The sequence below is a fragment of the Perkinsus marinus genome (assembly GCF_000006405.1).
Source record: "Perkinsus marinus ATCC 50983 genomic scaffold scf_1104296951800, whole genome shotgun sequence".
NCBI classification, from domain to species: domain Eukaryota; phylum Perkinsozoa; order Perkinsida; family Perkinsidae; genus Perkinsus; species Perkinsus marinus.
Window position 1 is genome coordinate 1 of NW_003209114.1, and position 839 is coordinate 839.

General features: G+C 43.5%; 1 protein-coding gene across 1 annotated transcript; it reads right to left on the bottom strand.

Moving 5' to 3' along the window:
• Positions 1 to 353: 353 nt before the first annotated feature.
• Positions 354 to 646, bottom strand: Pmar_PMAR002648 (aldehyde dehydrogenase, putative; the record flags this gene model as incomplete). Its single annotated transcript, XM_002777429.1, has 2 exons — positions 354 to 463; positions 533 to 646. Coding segments are annotated over 2 exons (224 nt in total), but the record flags the coding sequence as incomplete, so codon positions are not given.
• Between the last annotated feature and the right edge of the window lie 193 nt (positions 647 to 839).

Here is an 839-nt window from a genome sequence, read left to right on the forward strand (position 1 = left end):
TGAGGAAAGCGAACATATATTCCTACTCCAACACTGTATAGGAAACTCTGAGCTCAGGTGAGGAAAGCGAACATATATTCCCACTCCAACACTGTATAGGAAACTCGTGAGCTCAGCTGAGGAAAGCGAACATATATTCCTACTCCAACACTGTATAGGAAACTCCCAAGCTCAGGTGAGGAAAGCGAACATATATTCCTACTCCAACACTGTATAGGAAACTCCTGAGCTCAGGTGAGGAAAGCAAACATATATTCCTACTCCAACACTGTATAGGAAACTCCTGAGCTCAGCTGAGGAAAGCGAACATATATTCCTACTCCAACACTTGCCAACCCAACCAGCCTCCTCACCATAATAGCCTACCTGGTTTCAAAGAGCTACACGAGTTTTCTTGCACGCGCAACTTCGCCGCAAAATAACGGAAATTTTCCTCAACTCGCGACACGTCCACATTTCGAGACTGAAAACATACCCGTAAATCTTGCTCATCTTGCCAAATCTTGCATTTCCTCAACGCATCCCTACCCACCACGCTCAACGGCTTCCCCGTGTCCTCAGTTTCCAAAGCCGCTAATTTCTCCTTGTTTTCAGCGACGAGATCAGCAATCCTCTCGAGAACTTCAGCTCTTCCATTTCGGCTCATTTTAGACCAATTTCCTGAAAATTCCAGAAAACGCAATATTTTCCAAAAAATTCCATTTTTTCCTCAGCTATTGGAATATCGGTTTTGCTCGGATTTTGCTCACTCGTAAATATGAGAATTTACATACGACTTCGGCAGAAGTGAACCAAAACCGACGAAAATTACGGGAAAAAATACATATTTTCCCACTACT